This window comes from Galeopterus variegatus, unplaced genomic scaffold (assembly GCF_000696425.1).
Source record: "Galeopterus variegatus unplaced genomic scaffold, G_variegatus-3.0.2 Scaffold1947, whole genome shotgun sequence".
NCBI classification, from domain to species: domain Eukaryota; kingdom Metazoa; phylum Chordata; class Mammalia; order Dermoptera; family Cynocephalidae; genus Galeopterus; species Galeopterus variegatus.
The window spans coordinates 62,087-62,875 of NW_007728058.1; the positions used below are offsets into that span (position 1 = coordinate 62,087).

The 789-nt window shown below is 41.3% G+C and overlaps 1 protein-coding gene across 1 annotated transcript in view; it reads left to right on the top strand.

Annotated features, from left to right (window-relative positions):
* The window catches only part of MED12L (mediator complex subunit 12-like), a 287,707-nt gene that overhangs the window by 41,661 nt on the left and 245,257 nt on the right, over positions 1 to 789 (top strand). Inside the window, exon 8 of the mRNA XM_008579724.1 lies at positions 280 to 411. Coding sequence (XP_008577946.1) covers positions 280 to 411 — 132 coding nt within the window. The remainder of the gene's footprint in view (positions 1 to 279; positions 412 to 789) is intronic.

Below are 789 nucleotides of genomic sequence, written 5' to 3' on the forward strand. Positions count from 1 at the left end.
GGGCTAGGTTATGACCCTGTTTAAGTGAAGGCATCTGCAAGGAAACTCTAATTCCCTTGGAATTGTCACAGATTCTGCGTAAATAATTTTCTTCCTTATGACTGACGTTTTACTCTTTATACTTCAATTAAAAATGGTTTGGAGGCACTTTCTAAAATGACTCTACTAAAACATGGGGGAAAAGCTTTAAAGCGATAGATACTCCATTGCCCTCTTCCAACTGCTGCTGGGTGCGTGTCTCATTTGGTAAGGCTGGTTCCCGTTTCTCTTGGGCACTAGGTGGCTCCCAATGATGAAGCTGTGGTGACACTGCTGTGCGAGTGGGCCGTGAGCTGCAAGCGCTCAGGCAAGCATAGGGCCATGGCTGTGGCCAAGCTGCTGGAGAAGAGGCAGGCGGAAATCGAGGCAGAGGTGGGTCCAGTTTTCCTTCTACTTGCTGAATGCCATAGTTCAAAAGTGCTGTTTTGGGGAGAATACTTTTCTCTAACCCTCATTATTCTGTTTTTTGCTCTTGAGGAAAAAAGGGAAGATGTGTAGATTCACATACGGAGGACCCCATGGTAGGATCTCTCTAAGTTGATGCAGCAAATAGTATATATTTTGGACTAATTTAAGATGTTCTTTGTAAAATAAAACTTTCCCATCTGACTTAGAGCATAGAAATCTCATTTTGTGAGATGGAGATACACACACACATACAACCTACATACACATGTGTGAATGTATATAATATACACAAGGTTTTATGAAATTTAAAGCTATAAAATACTGTAGTGAATTTGAAAATAC